The following is an 18769-nucleotide window of genomic DNA, read 5'->3' on the forward strand; positions in this document are numbered from 1 at the left end:
TTTTGCCTAAATGATGGATATGGCTGGGGTGAATATGTATTTTAAGAACAGGGAGGAACATAGGGTTACGTACAAGACTGGAGGAAGATACACACAGGTAGATCACATCCTATGCAGACGAGTCAATCTGAAAGAGACTAAAGACTGCAAAGTGGTGGCAGGGAAAGTGTAGTTAAGCAGCATAGAATGGGAGTCTGCAGGATGACAATGGAGATCAAGAAGAGGAGGAGAGTGAGTGCAGGGCCAAGGATCAAATGGTGGAAGCTGAAAAAGGAAGACTGCAAAGTTGAGTATAGGGAGAAGGTGAGACAGGCACTGGGTGGTAGCGAAGGGTTACCATACAGTTGGGAAACTATAGCAGATGTAGGAAGGGGGACAGCAAGAAGGGTGCTTAGTGTGACATCTGGAAAGAGGAAGGAGGAAAAGGAAACCTGGTGGTGGAATGGGGGAGTACAGGAGAGTATACAGAGGAAGAGGATGGCAAAGAAGAAGTGGGATAGTCAGAGATGCAAAAAGTAGACAACAGTACAAGGAGATAAGGCACAAGGTGAAGAGAGAGGTGGCGAAGGGTAAAGAAAAGGCGAATGATGAGTTGTATGAGAAGTTGGACACTAAGGAGGGAGAAAAGGACCTGTACCGGTTGGCTAGACAGGGGGACCAAGCTGGGCAAGATGTACAGCAGGTTAGGGTAATAAAGGATAAAGATGGAAATGTACTCACAAATGAGGAGAGTGTGTTGAGCAGATGGAAAGAGTACTTTGAGAAGCTGATGAAAGGAGAGAACGAGAGAGAGGAGATTGGATGATGTGGAGATAGTGAATCAGGAAGTGCAACTGATTAACAAGAAGGAAGTAAAGACAGCTATGAAGAGGATGAAGAATGGAAAAGCCGTTGACCCAGATGACACACCTGTGGAAGCATGGAGGTGTTTAGAAGAGATGGCAGTGAAGTTTTTAACCAGATTGTTTAATGGAATCTTGGAAAGTGAGAAGATGCCTAAGGAGAGGAGAAGTGTACTGGTGCCGATATTTAAGAATAAGGGGGATGTGTAGGACTGTAGTAACTACAGGGAGATAAAATTAATGAGCCACAGCATGAAGTTATGGGAAAGAGTAGTAGAAGCTAGGTTAAGAAGGGAGGTGATGATTAGTGAGCAGCAGTATGGTTTCATGCCAAAAAAGAGCACCACAGATTCAATGTTTGCTCAGAGGGAATTGATGGAGAAGTATAGAGAAGTCCAGAAGTTGTTGCATTGCATCTTTGTGGAGCTAGAGAAAGCATATGACAGGGTGCCTCAAGAGGAGTTGTGGTATTGTATGAGGAAGTCGGGAGTGGCAGAGATGTATGTAAGAGCTGTATAGGATATGTACAAGGGAAGTGTGAACGCGGTGAGGTCTGCGGTAGGAGTGATGGATGCATTCAAGGTGGAAGTGGGATTACATCAGGGTTCGGCTCTGAGCCCTTTCTTATTTGCAATGGTGATGGACAGGTTGACAGACGAAATTAGACAGGAGTCCTTGTGGACTATGAGGTTTGCTGATGACATTGTGATCTATAGCGATAGTAGGGAGCAGGCTAAGGAAACCCTGGAGAAGTGGAGATATGCTCTAGAGATGAGGGGAATGAAGATCAGTAGGAAAAAGACAGAATACATGTGTGTACAGTAAATGAGAGGGAGGTCAGTGGAATGGTGAGGATGCAAGGAGTAGAGTTGGCAAGAGGGGATAAGTTTAAATACTTGGGATTAACAGTACAGAGTAATGGGGATTGTGAAAGAGAGGTGAAAAAGAAAGTGCAAGCAGGGTAGAATGGGTGAAGAGTGTCAAGAGTGATTTGTGACAGACAGATATCACTAAGAGTGAAAAGGAAGGTCTACAGGACGGTAGTGAGACCAGCTATGTTATATGGGTTGGAGACGGTGGCACTGGCCAGAAAGCAGGAGACAGAGCTGGAGGTAGAAGAGTTAAAGATGCTAAGATTTGCACTGGTTGTGACTAGGATGGATAGGATAAAAAATGAATACATTAGAGGGTCAGCTAAATTTGGGCGGTTGGGAGACAAAGTCAGAGAAGCGAGATTGCAATGGTTTGGACATGTGTAGAGGAGAGATAATGAGTATATTGGGAGAAGGATGCTAAGGATAGAACTGCCAGGTAAGAGGAAAAGAGGAAGGCCTAAGAGAAGGTTTATGGATGTGGTGAGAGAGGACATGCAGGTGATGGGTGAAACAGAACCAGATACAGAGGACAGAATGATATGGAAGAAGTTAATCCACTGTGGCGACCCCTAATGGGAGCAGCCGAAAGAAGAAGAAGATGATGTATTAAACTATTTAGTAGACATCTAATATACAATATATAAAAATTACATTTCTAAAAGACTTTTTGGTCATGTTATACAACAACAACAACAACATTTACTTATATAGCACATTTTCATACAAACAGTAGCTCAAAGTGCTTTACATATTAAAGAATAGAAAAATGAAAGACACAATTATAAAACAAAATAAATCAACATTAATTAACATCGAATAAGAGTAAGGTTCAATGGCCAGGGGGGACAGAAAAAACAAAAAAAACTCCAGACGGCTGGAGAAAAAATAAAATCTGTAGGGATTCCAGACCATGAGACCGCCCAGTCCCCTCTGTTATAAACCAAGTGAATTCCCACTACAGTATGGGCTTAGAAAGACTGTTACACACCCATAACACTAATGCAAGGACAGCTGCCCAGTATACATTCCACTGCCTGAAGACCATGCAATTCCCCTATAATAAAAACAAGTGCAAACAGAACCATGCAGCTGATAAGGAGATCTGAAGTTCAGTCCTGGTGAGCACTGGTGACTTGCAAGCAAGTCCTTGACAATATCAGAATGTATTTCATTTTATACTTTGTTACTATTTTCACTCCGCCACTTCAAGTCATTCTTGCATTGTTGATATTTCTTTACCTGAGAAATGGACTATTTGTGGACTACAGCAAATTAGTAACTCCCAGTTATTCACTTTTTTCTCACTTTGTTTTCTTTCCAGATATTTTATCATAACAAATACTTCATGGTAAAAGAACATAGGTGTAAATTGAACAAAGTAAGATGAAGAAATATTGGTTTCTTTGTCATTCTCTGCTATTTTATAATTGGCAGCTGATTAAGAAAGTGAAGAAATTAAAATATGTTTAAAGGCTACAAGAAGCAGTTAAGCCAGGGTAACTGGTTAGATGTTGTTTAAGCCATAACTGGTTTCTGATTAATCTACTGTACATTAACCCTTTAGTGTATCTTAGACCGAGTTCTGTACACTTAAAATGAAACCAGATGCAGATTCACGGTGACATTTAATCATTTGCATTACAGTGTATAGCCCAAATAACTTTTTTTAACTGTATTCTGCTGCCAACTAGAAAATAAAATAACATTGTACTGCAGAAAATTATGATTTATATGTTTGCCATTCCAAGGTAACTTTCAAAATTTATGAGTGGGACGAAGCCTCCAACCAAAAACACAAAGGCATGTACTCAAGAAGCTGTAAAGCCAGTTTTAAAACAAACTGAAACTAAGCCACTAGTAAAATTAAACTCTAGTGATGACTGTGTGAACTGCTCATCAGACATTGACACAGGATACTGAAAATACAGTCAGTACTGTATGACTGAACTGGCGTCATATGCCTGATGAAAACGGTCATCTGAAGATCCAACGCAGTGCAAATAAGTATATGTCAAAAAGGCAAAGTGCTGCAGTCAAATAGAAAGATATGAAAGACGTTAGCACCACTGTGCAGCAACTGTTGCTCAAGTTTTGCATTGCAGCATCCTACAATAACACAAGGGGCAAACTGATCATGCAGTTCAGGGACTCAAATTCTACCCTCTTGTGTGCAGGCAACAAAAAAAATATATTGTATAAAAAGTGTGCAAAGAAACACGCTTGTACTGTCCCGATTGCAACGTCAAGCTGTGTGAAGGTGACAGTCTCAAAACATATTACATGAAGGATGTGTACTAAATCTGCATTAGTACAGCAAGGTACACTATACTGTACATACCTATTATACTGTACTGATGTTGACATTTTGATGTCATCATGTTTCTGTTAAACGTAAAAACATTTTTTTAAAAAATCATAATTTTTGAGCCGTTTTTCCAGGGATAAACATAATACTAAGGAGGCTATGAAACTGGGTTTGTACAAAACCTGCAAATGCAGCCATCCAGAATTGAATTTGAAGAGCTCCATAGTAGATGCAATGAAAGGATGCTAATCTTAAAAAGAATAGTGAAACAGTCAAAAACAAACAGAAAAAAAGAAAGTTTACCATTTCTGGTGACAAAGATGTTTGTTTTGTACTTTCTTTTTCACCACATTTTTACTCCATTCAATCTACGAGTTTCGTCTCTTTATGATGAAGTACATAATAAAGATGCTATTATTAAACAACCAAGAATCAAAAAGTCATGAGTAATACAAATAAGTGATAAAGATGATCAATCTCTTTAAAAAACTACTTTTTTCAATGTGCACACATAATAACATAATGCAAGTCATTCTTGCTGAAAGCTTTTAAGTTAGCGTTATTATATTCCAATGAACTGGTAAACTGTAAGATTGTGTTGAAAAGAGAAAACTATAATATGCATGGCTGGATCTACCATTAGGGTGATTTGGGAGCACACCCTGTGGTCCCACTCACAAAGTAGCCTTAGCATACGTGAGAGAGAAAAATGTCCAACAACGGGAAAAGTCAGTGTTTTTACCAACTGTACAGGCCCCTATAACAATCTACTGTCCAGCACACACTCCTGCCTCACTTTGAGCCTTACAATTATAAACCTATCCAATCAGATATAAATAAAAAGCATTTAAAAGAAAAATATGGAGTCCTGGCTAATTAACACGATTGGAGCATGACCAGAGCAGGTGTCTCAATGGTTGTTCTCATGAAGTCATACATTTGATGTTTTGAATGACGTTTTCACTTTGCAGCACTGTAAAAGAAGACCCCAGTGGTACAATGAATTGAAAAGTAAGAAACAGACAGAAATAAAAGATCATATTGTGCTGAAAACTATTACCAATATTTAAAACAGTAAATAAATAATAATATAAAAAAGTACTTTGAACAAGCCTCAAATACTGCAGTTGAAATTAATGAGAATGACCTTTGAAGTACTTTTGACTATGATTATGGCCCAAAATCTTCTTGGGTATGATTTGGCAAGCTTCACATACCTAGATTTCAGGATTTTCTGACATTCCTCCCTACAGATCATCTTAAGCTCTGTCAGGTAGGATGGAGAATGTTGGTGGACAGCCCTTTTTGGATTTCTCCAGAGATGTTCAATTGGTTTCAAGTCCAGAATTTGACTGGGAAACTCATGGACATTTCCAGAGTTGTCCCTAAGCCACTCCTGCGTTTTCTTTATTTTGTACTTATATCTATTGTTCTCTTAGAAGGTGGATCACTGGCTCAGTCTGATGTCCAGTACACTGTGGAGCATTTTTTCCTTAAGGATCTATATGTAACTTCCCAGTACCTCCTATTGAAAAGTAACCCCAGAGTATGATGCTGCCACCAGTATACTTCACCGATGGAATGGTATTCTACAGGCGATAAGCAATGCCTAGTATTCTCTAGACATGATGCTAATGTTGATTTTATCAGACCAGATAATCTGGGCTTTCGTGCAACTTTTACTGAGAAGATGCTTCTGTCTGCCCATTCTGTCAAAGCCCAGACCAGTAGAGTACTGCAGTGATGGCTGTCCTTCTAAAGTTTCTAGTTGTGGTTGTTTGAAATTACTACTACTATTTAAGAATTAAGAGGGCAACTTTGCTCTTGGAAACCTCAATGACACAGGATTCATTTTGTAGCTTTCTCGGATCTATGCCTCAACAAAATCTTGTCACTAATCCTGTCTGTAAAGGCAATTCCTTCGGTCTAATGCCTTGGTTTCTACTCTGATGCACAGTAAACTGTGCAATCTAATGTAGACAGGTGTGTGCCTATCCTAATCAGGTTCAATCAATTGAATTGACCAAAGGTGGGCTACAAACAAGGTGCAGAAACAGCTCAGCAATGATCAAAAAAATGAGATGCACAGAGACCAAATTTCACGTCACTGAAAAAAATCAGTATACTTTTGAAAATGACAGGTTTCTTTTTTATTTTAACAAACTTGAAAAAAAATTGTAAAATCTTTTTTGCTATGTCTTTCTTAAATATTGAGTGTTGCCTGATGTGGGGAAAATTAACAGATTTGAGTACAAGATTGCAATATAGCAAAATATAAAAAAGTGGTATGAACACTTTCTGAATTTTCTGTATATAGGAATAATACGGTACTTAGTAAAGCTTTACTGATGCTAAAGAGAACCTTCTCATACTTCCTACAAAAAGTTTTTGTTAAGCAGCACAGATGAGAATATAACATCTATTATTTAAAGAAAAATGAGGGATGAATTTAAAATGGAAGAACAAGTGCTTTATTGTAAAGAATATGAACAATGCTAGAAAATATAGCTTTCCCTTAAAATAACGATGCTTTCTAAACTAAACAAAGGAATTACTATCTGCCAAGACTGAATATCTCCTTAGGTACACAACAGAGTTCCATCTGTGTCACCTTCCATTTCCAGTTGCAGCTGGAATCCTTAAAAAAATATCTTTAACTGTCATATTAATTGTAATAACACACAGTTCACTTATAATGTAATGTTATTATTTAAGCAGCCACCGAACATACTGCTTGATGTGCAAAAAAACATGAAAATAATAAATTATACAAACATATACATAAACAAATAAATAAAGACATTATATATACATACAGTCTTTCTCTCTAAAAATAAATAAATAAATAAGCAAGCTGGAAATGTGTAGTATTTTTTCAGCATAACACTCCTTGTGATAAACGCTTGTAATTAAACTGGCATGGTTACCTGTTTCAATACAAATGTCAAGGAAATTGATGGATCCGTTTGTTTCTTTTCAATCGTGAATTGGATTGTGAGGAATACTAAGTTGATGTGGTTGTAGAATTTGTTCAGCTGGTTACTTTTGTGGCGGACGGCCAGGGCACCCCTTCAGCATATGTTCTGGGGGAGCAAGCATGGGAGACCCAAAACCTCCCCCTGGACTCTAGATGGCAGACTCCCTGGGTTCCAGCGGTGCCTCTGACTCCAGCAAGGCTTCATGGGAGTCGGAGTTTGGTGCAGCCCTGTTGGGTTCTGCAGGCGCTGCCAGGGGGTGCTGCAGCAGAAACCGCTGGGCCCTTGTGGGCAGTATTTTCAAGCAGGAGGAGGAGAATGAGGTTGCCTGGGAGGAGTGGTGGAGGAAGAAGAAGAGTGTGGTGTGCTTTCTTTTGGTTTATTTTGGTGTGCTTGGGACTGTGTTAGGGCCATAGGGAAGACGTGGACCTCAGCTTAAGAAAAAATACATCTTTTTGTTGATTTTACACATGCCTCCGTGCCAGTCTGTGTCGGGTTGCACATATATAGCGCCTTTTACACTTTTTAATATGATGAATGTGTTGTTGATGTAGCCTATCGAGTTATATATCTATATAGTGCATACACAACAATAGATAAATGATACATAAACACATGCACATTTATTTAGTCTACCAAATAAAAATACATTCACTATTTAATTCCAATGAAAATTTTGCATTCATAAGTAAAGCACAGAGGAAAACTACTGTTAGTGAGTTCTCACTAATATTCAGTGATACCAATCAGTCCATAAATACACAGGGAGAACATGCAGACCATGACACTGTAAAGCAGGAATGACAGCTCTGTGCTACCACTTTGCGTATGCTAAAACATTTGTCATAAACATAAAAAATTTCATCCTGATTAAACCTAGGTGAATTGGCATTGCTAAACTGGGTATGGTATATATACAGTAAATGTATGTGTGTGTGCGCCCTGTTCAAGGAATGCTACTGCATTACACCTGCTGCTTACCAGGAAAGGTTCCAGCTGTCCTACAACCCTGTCCATAATAAGCAGGTTAGGATGAATTGAAGTATATAAGTTCTGTTCACTTTTTGTCACTTGATTACATGATAAATGCATGCTCAATATTCTCTCTCACTAAAGCAGATAGGTGCATCATTAATCAAGTGGCAGCAAGCAGTATCTTTGCAAAATAATGATATAGACTTTGAATAATGAAAGAAAGAATGTGAGTAATTTTAAGTGTGACTTTTTAGTTATTATTGTCTGGTTGTCTGGTTGTCTATCAACGTTCAATGTCAATAATGACGTTTGCCAAATACTTTCCAAAATGAATCAATGTCCCTGGCCCTGAAGCATGATACAGAGAAAGACGAGAAGCGAATTGAAGTGTACGGCTGGTGTCCATTCAAAATGGCCGAATCTCACAATAATGGTTCGTTTTTTCTAAAAATGACATGTATATGGTATTTTGAAGTATGTTTTTAATCTAAAGATGTGGATCAATACTCAATTATATTTTTGGCTTGAAAAATGAACATATTAATTATGTTTCAAGTTTTTTTCACAATGAGACTCCAGGGCCCATTAGCTTCATTATAAAAGGCAAGAATGGGCTAGTTATTTTTTTTAAATGCATATGTCACCTTAGAAAGCAATTTCATGTGAAAAAAATAATGTATACCATGATTGTGAAGAAGTAACTTCAGTTTGAAACTTATTGAACTTATATTTAAAATTCTCCCAAAACACCAGAAATGATACAACACACAATCTCAACACTTTACACTTCAAATCCTCCATGAAAGAAATACATTTTCTAATTTACGAAGACTGTATTTTAAAATAAGAGCTGAATTAAATCAAATATTAATAGCACATTGTCATTCTCTGATCAACATCATGAGGACATGAAGAACAAAAACTGTATTAATTTTACAACCTTGAAAATGTGAATGACTCCTTTAAATTACAGTGTGCAGTTTTTTGTTTTTTTTTATTAATAGAAGCAGATACCAGGAAGCCAGTAAAAAGTAACAAATTAACTCTGACAGTTTAAGAGGATGCTACTAAGAAAAAAGTAACCAAGTAAAATAAATTACAAAGATCTGTCAGCTAGAAAAAGGATGGATAAATCAACGGACAGAAAAATAGCTCTATAGCCCAAAATAACAAATCAACCAAAAAGGGCACATTTACTAACTAAACATCCTTAAAAATGCCTTCATGTCATATTTTTACAATTTCATTAAAAAAAAAAAAATGCAAGGTCACAAAGACAGAAAAGGCTATAATGTCTAAACTGAAAAAAGTTACATAAGCTGACTAGCAGGAAGCAGGATCGTTATGTCTCACAATAAGTTACCAAAAAGAGCAGGTCTCTTTCATAGAGTACTTGAAAGTCAATAGTTACACATAACCCAAATGAATGAATATACTATAGGGAGAATGTAGGATAAATTTAAATACATAGCTTACTGTAAACCTTTATTTTTCTCTTTTTAATTTACTGTTCTTATTTTTTTCATTTTAATTACTCATCACCTACTATTTAAAACTGAAAATATATATATATATATATATATATATATATATATATATATATATATATATATATATATATATATATATATATATATATATATACACACACACACACACACTGAATTGAACGCTAGTCTGAATGAATTGCTTTTGGTTTATCCTCATATAAGTGGGAGTGTGTGTATGTATATATATATATATATATATATATATATATATATATATATATATATATATATATATATATATATTAGATACAGTATATTATTATATATACATCCCCACTTATGAGGATAAACCAAATTTAATTCATTCAGACTAGCATGTGGTGGCTGGAAGCAACATACTAATTCAGTGCTTACAAATTTACATGAGAGATCTCTGATTACTTGAAGATAGATGCACTGTAACGTATGTCATGCTGCAGTTGAGGAAATTTGCTACTATACCCCTCCCAAAGCAATTAAAGCTGAATAGTCTACTTACCATTCATGGCTGTGGGAAACTGAGCCATCCTAGTCCCACTAGTCCCAAATGTGCCCGGCTAGCTGTTAACCATCTGCAACATAAAAATATTCTCCCATTAATAATGTAAGGAGGGCACAGCGTGGCGTAGTGCTCCTGCTGAGAGGGGGTGGGGGGGGTGGATGTCACCTCCTCCTTCTCCTCACACAAACCTTCAGTTCGGCTCTCACTTCCGACAGCAAACAATGCACTGCTTCAGACCTCTGCTGATCAAGCCAAATACACCACACAAAAACGTGCATGCTCTCGCACACTCCAACACATGCACACATACAGATTCTTACAGATAGACAGAGACAACCTGCAACTATTAGCATATCCTCAACAGAACACACACTCATATAAGAAACATGCTCCCAAGAACTGGCACATTTGTATGACAGAAGTAATAGATTTTCCTTAAAAAAACAAAAAAACAAATGTAAAACAAATAGTTGTACCTTACAGGAAAAATATTCAATAACAGCTTCACTCACTTCATGTTAAAATATAGTGAACTACTATATCTCATTTTTTAAATCAACTGTCAGTAAATTATTTCTTCTTAAAATCGTTATGCTATCCTAAACCAAATCTGATATAAAAAAAAAAAGACCCTCAGCAAATGCTTTCTCTGCTTAGTATACATTTTCCTAGATATGACATTCTCTTTGTTCAAGAAATTCCTACAATTAACACACACTCACACCAAGAAAACAGATTGAAAAAGCTAGATTTTATTAAAATCCTAAGGCTGTATGTTCAATAAGGATGAATATAAACACAATGAAGTTGCACAGCAGTTAAACAATGAGAATAAATAAGAATTGTGAAAGAATGCATAAAATTAAAAACAAACTGAATTTTCAAATTGTTTCAAACAATAAAATGGCAGAAAACTGTTGAGGAAAGGGAATTAGTTACAGAAGAAAGTATTGTTTCTGGTTTCACAGTAAAAGAACGTTCAGGTTATCAAACCTCACAAAAATACAAAGATTTTTTGTTCTTTTCAATAAGAGAACATTAATAATTATTCTTTACATTTATGTAGCGCTGTTCTCATTACTCAAAGCACTTTGCAAACCCCATGCAAGGAGGACCCGGGTCATGAACCAATGTTCTCCTTTCTGCAAGGCTGCAGCGCTACTGATAAGAGCTTTGTCTAGTAACATATTTTGAGCTCTGTTAAAAATGGAGTATTGCTGAAATATCAATAACAGCATTGTCAAGACAGAGAAGTATATAATCAGTATAAAATAAGACTATTGTTAGTTTTACGAAAGCAGAACGAAAAACATGTAGTCACGGTTCTAAAGCGAGAATGAAAAGCATTGGTAAAAGTGGGTATTCCGGCCTAATACCACAATGCAAGTAAAAAAGGGTAAGATCTAATCGTGTTTGTACAAACTGTACATGTAAAATTTGAATTCAAAGTTGCTATCATATTAAAAAAACCTACCCCAAACTCCAACACCATCAGCATATTCCACATAAATGTCCTGTTCATTCAGTCAAATGCCTTCTCTATACCCACAGAAAGCAATATAGTCAAAGACCTAATACTGAAAATTGTGTCAATTAGATGTAACAGTTCCCTCACATTTCCCACAGCATATCCTGAGCATTTAACCCCAGCCTGATCCAAGTAATCACTTAACTTCCATACCCAGAACTTTTGCAAATATCTTCCCATTTCTGTTAATAAGGGAAGTTGCCTGGTAATTTGCACATCCAGTCACATTTCTTAATTGTTTTCAGATTTATTAATCTATTAAACATTTATTAATGTATCAATTACAGGAACCGATAACAGAACAAAAAGCTTTTATAGCAAAGGTATACACTGAAAAAATTGTTTTCATAATTTCACAATTTTCTTAGATTTTTAGAGGCTGAATTTAAACATGAAAACCACTATTCTCCATCATGTAAGATTTTTTTTCATAAAAACACTTTTTACTTGGCAATTATATATTTTTTTGATTTTGCACTGCAATGAATTAAATATTGATATTTTATTTTAATGACCTGTCTGAGTTCAATATTTCCTTATATTAAAATCTATGTTTAAAGCAAAAAAACAGTTACTTTATTTAATAATGTCAGAATATACCTGAAAGTTCGATGTATCTTACTAGGTCAGTGGTTGGTCAGCCAGACGGAGAGATGTGCGCACACACACTGCAGTTTGAACACACATCACTATTAGTAAAAAGGAAGAAAATTTAAAAAAAAAAAAAAATCCCACTTCTGACTTGGCAGTCACAATCTCAGTAAGCCAATATCCAGACATATTGCTGTTGGTATAAAAATGTCACACTTCTTGACACACTTCTGAATAATTTGTTAGCCGACTGTATTTAGTGTGTCAGAGCGAGAATATACAGGATTGTTCATAATGGCACTCAGTTTTGTTTTAATTATATTTTTTACTACTACCTCCAGGGGATCCAGAGTGTGTTCCATAACTGAGCCTTAGCTTATTGATTCGGTGGGCCTATCTTGAAGTTACCAGCACTGCTTACCGCAGCATATCAGAGGTAGTGTAGTAAAGGATGTCATAGTCTCCTAAGAAAAAAGAACCTGCTCTGTTCTTTCCTATATAGTTTCTCTGTGTTACCTGACCAATCTAACATGTCATTAATGTTGACCTCCAAGTACTTGCAGGAGTGCACAACCTCTACATCCACTTCCTGAATAGTGACTGGATACAGAGGCTCTTTGGTATGAAAACACTCAATAACCAGTTCCTTGGTTTTGCTGATGATTATCTGATTACAATTATTTCTGCACCAAGAAACAAAGTTCTCCACCTGACTCCTATAATAACCCCCTTTGTTAATTCACTCTATAAGTGCAGACTCATCTAAGAAATTCTGGAAGCGACATTACCTGGTCTTATGTTTGCAGTTAGAAATGTACATTGTGAAAAAAGGAGACATGACTGTTGCTTCTGGTACCCCAGTGTTGCTTACATACATATAAAACACATAGCCCTTGAGCCACACTGATGGCAGTCTGTCATCCAGACAGCCCACTATCCAGGGCACCATAGGCTAATCCATCTGCAAATCTCTGAGCTTAACCCTAAACAGATACTGTATGGCTGAGTGGTACTGAAGGCACAAGAGAAATCAAAATAACAATCTTCAAAGTACTACCAGCTTTATGCAGGTGAGAAGAAGTTTTTTAAAGCAGACGGATAACTGCTTCATTCAATCCAATTTCTGCCTGCTAGGCAAACTATAGTGGGCCCAAGTGGTCTACCATAAGACAATTCATACAGTACAGGACCATCCTCTCAAAGGTCTTCATGATGTGCGACATAAGTGCCACTGGTCTGTAGTTATTAAGTGAAGAGATGTCTGCCTTCATTAGAACAAGAATAATTCAAGATGTTTTCCACAGCAACAGCACTTTCAAGAGACTTAGGGACAGAATAAACAGGTCATAAAGGACATCACAGAGTTGGTCAGCACAGGCCTGAAGTGCTTGAGGACTGACAACATCTGGTCACGTGAATTTTCTTGTGTATACCTTCCTCAGTTGTGTTCTTATTTGGTTTTCAGGTATGGACAGCCCATATTGATGGTCAGAGGTGGACTCATCATTGGCCATTCTAGTTACATAGTAAGAGTTGTTGATATATTAGGGAAAGTGTAGGTAAAATTTGTTTAAAAACTGGCTCAAGGCATTAGCTTTGTGTGCACCACATACTGGATTCATATTGCCGGTAATTACAAGCTCAAATTCTGGGAATTTCAACAATTGTCCTGAAAGATTATTAAAGAAACTCGAGTTGGTGTATAAATGCAAAAATAGGCTAGTCTCCAGCTGCTAAGTTTAAACAATGTTTTGCAAAACAGCCTGATCCAAACCAGAGTCAACAATATTAATCTGAAGAGACTACTTTATCAGAACATCACATTTATGTAAATAAAACCCCACCACCTTAAAACATCTTGATGTCATTCTGTTTACAGGCCTCAAATAAGTTTCTGCTCAAACAATGCCCACTCTCAAATGGTGCATACAATTGAAGATGCATGCTCTTTTTTTTACAGTGTGAACAGCCCCCTCACATTCTAATTTATGAGTTGTACACTATCCATCTCTTACAACAAAGCAAAGCCAAACAGGTAATACCTAAGAAAAATGGCCACTCAGCGCCAGAGTTTTAGAATCTCCATACTGTCAAACAGAAAAATCTTTCATACTAGAATCACTGAAGTTTACGATTTTTTGTTGTCCCTGACCTTCTTAAATTTTCCTGACATACAGTGGTGTGAAAAACTATTTGCCCCCTTCCTGATTTCTTATTCTTTTGCATGTTTGTCACACAAAATGTTTCTGATCATCAAACACATTTAACCATTAGTCAAATATAACACAAGTAAATACAAAATGCAGTTTTTAAATGATGGTTTTTATTATTTAGGGAGAAAAAAAATCCAAACTTACATGGCCCTGTGTGAAAAAGTAATTGCCCCCTGAACCTAATAACTGGTTGGGCCACCCTTAGCAGCAATAACTGCAATCAAGCATTTGCGATAACTTGCAATGAGTCTTTACAGCTCTGGAGGAATTTTGGCCCATTCATCTTTGCAGAATTGTTGTAATTCAGCCTTATTTGAGGGTTTTCTAGCATGTACCGCCTTTTTAAGGTCATGCCATAGCATCTCATTTGGATTCAGGTCAGGACTTTGACTAGGCCACTCCAAAGTCTTCATTTTGTTTTTCTTCAGCCATTCAGAGGTGGATTTGCTGGTGTGTTTTGGGTCATTGTCCTGTTGCAGCATCCAAGATCGCTTCAGCTTGAGTTGACGAACAGATGGCCGGACATTCTCCTTCAGGATTTTTTGGTAGACAGTAGAATTCATGGTTCCATCTATCACAGCAAGCCTTCCAGGTCCTGAAGCAGCAAAACAACCCCAGACCATCACACTACCACCACCATATTTTACTGTTGGTATGAAGTTCTTTTTCTGAAATGCTGTGTTCCTTTTACGCCAGATGTAACGGGACATTTGCCTTCCAAAAAGTTCAACTTTTGTCTCATCAGTCCACAAGGTATTTTCCCAAAAGTCTTGGCAATCATTGAGATGTTTCTTAGCAAAATTGAGACGAGCCCTAATGTTCTTTTTGCTTAACAGTGGTTTGCGCCTTGAAATCTGCCATGCAGGCCGTTTTGCCCAGTCTCTTTCTTATGGTGGAGTCGTGAACACTGACCTTAATTGAGGCAAGTGAGGCCTGCAGTTCTTTAGACGTTGTCCTGGGGTCTTTTGTGACCTCTCAGATGAGTCGTCTCTGCACTCTTGGGGTAATTTTGGTTGGCCGGCCACTCCTGGGAAGGTTCACCACTGTTCCATGTTTTTGCCATTTGTGGATAATGGCTCTCACTGTGGTTCGCTGGAGTCCCAAAGCTTTAGAAATGGCTTTATAACCTTTACCAGACTGATAGATCTCAATTACTTCTGTTCTCATTTGTTCCTGAATTTCTTTGGATCTTGGCATGATGTCTAGCTTTTGAGGTGCTTTTGGTCTACTTCTCTGTGTCAGGCAGCTCCTATTTAAGTGATTTCTTGATTGAAACAGGTGTGGCAGTAATCAGGCCTGGGGGTGGCTACGGAAATTGAACTCAGGTGTGATACACCACAGTTAGGTTATTTTTTAACAAGGGGGCAATTACTTTTTCACACAGGGCCATGTAGGTTTGGATTTTTTTTCTCCCTAAATAATAAAAACCATCATTTAAAAACTGCATTTTGTGTTTACTTGTGTTATATCTGACTAATGGTTAAATGTGTTTGATGATCAGAAACATTTTGTGTGACAAACATGCAAAAGAATAAGAAATCAGGAAGGGGGCAAATAGTTTTTCACACCACTGTACACCTGTTAGCCCACTTTTGTTTTGCAAGCATTGCCCTGCTGAAATCTTCACATCTGAAGCCTGTGTCAAAGTGTTTACCTGGCGATGTGTTTGTTAGGAATTACACAGGTAATAAAATATTGTAATTTGAAATAGATACATTTCATGTGTATTCTTTGTCTATAATGATCTGTGTAAATACTAAATATAATGACAGAGGAAATGTGAGGCATATAATGACAGAGGAAATTTGAGGCAAGAAATGCTGAACACACGGCTAAAACAGAAAATGTTTTCATTAAGTTTTAGTAATAACGACTGCATTACTCTCTTTTTCAGGCCACACCTCTTCAGAGTAGCAGTGAGCAGAAGCACAGAGCAGCAGCGTCTCCCACAGGCACGTAGCCCTTCACAAACACCCAAGTAAGTTCAACTGAAGCAAAGCGGACAGGTAACCAGCAGTGAAAAATAAAAGTCGATCGCTCAGTGGGAAGATAAAACTATAAGCGGTCCCATAGTGATTCAGCTGAACACAGAAAACGCCGAAGCACCAAAGTTACTACAAAAACGGAGACGATGATATCAGCTCTAAACGCAAGTTGTATCTGCTCTCTGCCCGTTGAGGGCCCATTTATATGTTGTGTGTCCTGCAGCATGTATAGTTCAGGTTTTCTGGCTGACAGTGTTGACAGCTTCACCTGCCTAAAAGTGTTTAGTTAATTTAGAGTTGGTGGTGAAAATATGTGAATTGGAGGACCGCATTAGAAACCTGAAAGCAATTAGGCAAACTGAAAATTGGATCGACTCGGTTTGTATACACAATTCGGCTACTTCTGATTCAGCTTCAGTCTCTCCAGGTCTCACTATAGTCAGTGCACGGCCAAAGTCAGCAGCACCAATTCAGTCACAGGGCGAGTGGGTAACAGTAAGACGGGGGTCTAAGAAGCCAAAATTTAGTCCCTCGGCAACCAGGTCACCAATTCGGACCCAGAACAGATTCTCAGCACTTCACAGCGCACATGTGGATATTGAGAATAAGAAAGTGCTCATAATTGGCGAGAATTGGTTAGAATTCCAAACTATGTTAAACCAGCAGTTAATGTTAAATGCCTCAAAGGAGCCAAGATTTCGGACATAGAGGCCACATTGGAAAGTGTTGCCGACGATGAAGTATCTACCTTATTGCTGCATGTCAGCACTAATGATATTTAAAGCAATCTCAGGTATTAAAGAGGAACTTCATCTCTCTATGCACCAAAGCTAAAAGAAAATGTCGGAACTTAGTTGTAACCAAGATTATATACAGTGGTGTGAAAAACTATTTGCCCCCTTCCTGATTTCTTATTCTTTTGCATGTTTGTCACACAAAATGTTTCTGATCATCAAACACATTTAACCATTAGTCAAATATAACACAAGTAAACACAAAATGCAGTTTTTAAATGATGGTTTTTATTATTTAGGGAGGAAAAAATCCAAACCTACATGGCCCTGTGTGAAAAAGTAATTGCCCCCTGAACCTAATAACTGGTTGAGCCACCCTTAGCAGCAATAACTGCAATCAAGCGTTTGCGATCACTTGCAATGAGTCTTTTACAGCGCTCTGGAGGAATTTTGGCCCACTCATCTTTGCAGAATTGTTGTAATTCAGCTTTATTTGAGGGTTTTCTAGCATGAACTGCCTTTTTAAGGTCATGCCATAGCATCTCAATTGGATTCAGGTCAGGACTTTGACTAGGCCACTCCAAAGTCTTCATTTTGTTTTTCTTCAGCCATTCAGAGGTGCATTTGCTGGTGTGTTTTGGGTCATTGTCCTGTTGCAGCACCCAAGATCGCTTCAGCTTCAGTTGACGAACAGATGGCCGGACATTCTCCTTCAGGATTTTTTGGTAGACAGTAGAATTCATGGTTCCATCTATCACAGCAAGCCTTCCAGGTCCTGAAGCAGCAAAACAACCCCAGACCATCACACTACCACCACCATAGTTTACTGTTGGTATGATGTTCTTTTTGTGAAATGCTGTGTTCCTTTTACGCCAGATGTAACGGGACATTTGCCTTCCAAAAAGTTCAACTTTTGTCTCATCAGTCCACAAAGTATTTTCCCAAAAGTCTTGGCAATCATTGAGATGTTTCTTAGCAAAATTGAGACGAGCCCTAATGTTCTTTTTGCTTAACAGTGGTTTGCGTCTTGGAAATTTGCCATGCAGGCCGTTTTTGCCCAGTCTCGTTCTTATGGTGGAGTCGTGAACACTGACCTTAATTGAGGCAAGTGAGGCCTGCAGTTCTTTAGACGTTGTCCTGGTGTCTTTTGTGACCTGTCGGATGAGTCGTCTCTGCGCTCTTGGGGTAATTTTGGTCGGCCGCCACTACTGGGAAGGTTTACCACTGTTCCATGTTTTTGCCATTTGTGGATAATGGCTCTCACTGTGGTTCGCTGGAGTCCCAAAGCTTTAGAAATGGCTTTATAACCTTTACCAGACTGATAGATCTCAATTACTTCTGTTCTCATTTGTTCCTGAATGTCTTTGGATTTTGGCATGATGTCTAGCTTTTGAGGTGCTTTTGGTCTACTTCTCTGTGTCAGGCAGCTCCTATTTAAGTGATTTCTTGATTGAAACAGGTGCGGCAATAATCAGGCCAGGGGTGGCTATGGAAATTGAACTCAGGTGTGATACACCACAGTTAGGTTATTTTTTAACAAGGGGGCAATTACTTTTTCACACAGGGCCATGTAGGTTTGGATTTTTTTTCTCCCTAAATAATAAAACCCATCATTTAAAAACTGCATTTTGTGTTTACTTGTGTTATATTTGACTAATGGTTAAATGTGTGTGATGATCAGAAACATTTTGTGTGACAAACATGCAAAAGAATAA

At 37.8% G+C, this 18769-nt stretch overlaps 1 protein-coding gene across 3 annotated transcripts in view; it reads right to left on the bottom strand.

Annotated features, from left to right (window-relative positions):
- Positions 1-18769, bottom strand: part of LOC120526080 (intersectin-2-like) — a 299488-nt gene that overhangs the window by 222497 nt on the left and 58222 nt on the right. For all 3 annotated transcript variants that reach the window (XM_039748966.1, XM_039748968.1, XM_039748967.1), the window contains exon 2: positions 10001-10073. In XM_039748966.1, coding sequence (XP_039604900.1) covers positions 10001-10028 — 28 coding nt within the window. In that variant the 5' untranslated portion in view covers positions 10029-10073. The remainder of the gene's footprint in view (positions 1-10000; positions 10074-18769) is intronic.

The sequence above is a fragment of the Polypterus senegalus genome, chromosome 3 (assembly GCF_016835505.1).
Source record: "Polypterus senegalus isolate Bchr_013 chromosome 3, ASM1683550v1, whole genome shotgun sequence".
Taxonomy (NCBI): Eukaryota; Metazoa; Chordata; class Cladistia; order Polypteriformes; family Polypteridae; genus Polypterus; species Polypterus senegalus.